At 74.6% G+C, this 1739-nt stretch overlaps 1 protein-coding gene and 1 non-coding gene across 2 annotated transcripts in view; one reads left to right on the top strand and one right to left on the bottom strand.

The window, feature by feature from the left end:
• H696_06274 (hypothetical protein) overlaps positions 1–693 on the top strand; it is a gene marked incomplete at both ends in the record, with an annotated part of 4616 nt that extends 3923 nt beyond the window's left edge. The window contains one exon of the mRNA XM_009500014.1: positions 61–693. Within this exon, the coding sequence (XP_009498289.1) occupies positions 61–693 (633 nt within the window). The remainder of the gene's footprint in view (positions 1–60) is intronic.
• Positions 694–1581: 888 nt separating this feature from the next.
• H696_06273 lies at positions 1582–1653 on the bottom strand. Its single transcript has one exon. It is a non-coding gene; the product is annotated as a tRNA-Pro (tRNA).
• Between the last annotated feature and the right edge of the window lie 86 nt (positions 1654–1739).

Here is a 1739-nt window from a genome sequence, read left to right as displayed (position 1 = left end):
ACCGGCTGCACCGCGGCCGACGCCTGCACCGGCTGCGAGGCCGGCCTCCTCCTGTCGAAGGGGGCCTGCCTGGCGGCCTGCCCGGCCGGGCAGTTCGCCGCCTCGGCCGACACCTGCCACGACTGCCAGGGCCACTGCCGGGCCTGCCTCGGCCGGGGGGACTTCTGCACGGCCTGCGCCACGGGCCTCCTGCTGGCCGAGCAGGGCACCTGCGCCGCCGCCTGCCCGGCGGCCTTCGCCCCGGTCGAGCAGCCCACCCGCGTGTGCCTGGCCTGCGGGCCCGGGTGCGACGGCTGCACCGCCGGCCCGGACCAGCCCGGCTGCCTGCCCGATGCCACCGGGGCGCTGGTGTGCCCGGCCATCGCCACCTGCGACCGGTGCGCCGGCGGGCGCTTCCTGCTGCATGGCACCGACTGCGTGGCCGCCTGCCCCGAGGGCCATTTCCCCGACCCGGCCACATCGGCCTGCCACGCCTGCCACGCGGATTGCCGCACCTGCACCGGGCCCGGGCCCGCGGGCTGCCCGGCCCCCTCGACCGGGCCCGGCAACACCCTGGCCCTGGGCCTGGGCCTGGGCCTGGGCCTGGGCCTGCTGCTCTTGATGATCGGCGCCGCGGCCACCGGCGTCTGGGTGGCCAAGCGACGCGCGCCCAAGAGCACGGTCGATCCGCTGGAGATGCGGGTCCTTGCTTGAGCCGGACCGGGGCGCGGGGCCCTGTAAGAGGCACCCGCCGGCGGGGCCTGCCCCCGCCCCGGGCACCGGGCCCCATGTCGGGCCTCCCTCGCCCCGGGGCGCCCTGCCGGCCAGGAGCCGCCACGCGCCAGGTGGCCGTGCCCCCCCCCCCCCCCCCGGGCCGTGGGGGACTCCGAGCCAACGCCCCCGGCGCCCCGGCCGGCCCGGATAATACACCCCCATGCATGCGTCCGCCCCCTTGGCACTGTGCCCCCTGCGCACGCGCCTGATATGTGTGCACGATGCGAAACATGCGTGTCCGTGTGAACGCCCACCGGCCAGTCGCCATGTGAGGCTGCCTCTTGCCACATTGTGTCCGCGCCGCCTGCGCCGAGGGCATGCCCCGCGGCCCCGGACCGGGAGAGGGGACAGGCAGCGGGGTGGCCGGAATGGTGTGCTGGCGGGGGAGGGGGGGGGGGGGATGCCAGCGCGGCCGCACGTAGCCGCCTGGGCCGGGGAATGAGGGCGGCCGGCCGCCAGCCGGTCCGGCATCGAGGCCGCCAACAGCGCCCCCTCATGGCCAGAGCAGGGCAGCCCTCCCACATGTCTTGGCCCGGGCTCCGGGGGTGGGGCCCGAAAAGGCCCCCAGGCGGCTCCACCTGGCCCAGGGGTGGGCGCCCGAGTGCGCGGCCAGCTCACGGGCCGACCCCCCGCTCGGGCCCCAGGCAAGGCAGCAGAGACCCATCCAATGCTTGGCCGAGACCGGCCACCGGGCCCCCCGCACCCGCGATTGCCGCGCGTTGCATATTGAAAAAAATAAAAATGCCGGCCATTCCTCCCCCGCGCACAAGCCCCGCCCCCCGCCGGGCGCCGAAACACCGCGGCAGACGCGCGCCGGCCAAAAAGCAAGGGGAAATCCGGGAATCGAACCCGGGACCTCTCGCACCCTAAGCGAGAATCATACCACTAGACTAATTTCCCCGTGCCATTCAACCCCACACAATGCCATATGAATGTAACCTTCGCCGCCCAAATCCCAGAATTGGTCACGGGTTGTCACGTGACCA

Source organism: Fonticula alba (genome assembly GCF_000388065.1).
Source record: "Fonticula alba strain ATCC 38817 unplaced genomic scaffold supercont2.47, whole genome shotgun sequence".
Taxonomy (NCBI): Eukaryota; order Rotosphaerida; family Fonticulaceae; genus Fonticula; species Fonticula alba.
This window is presented reverse-complemented; position numbering and strand designations above follow the sequence as displayed.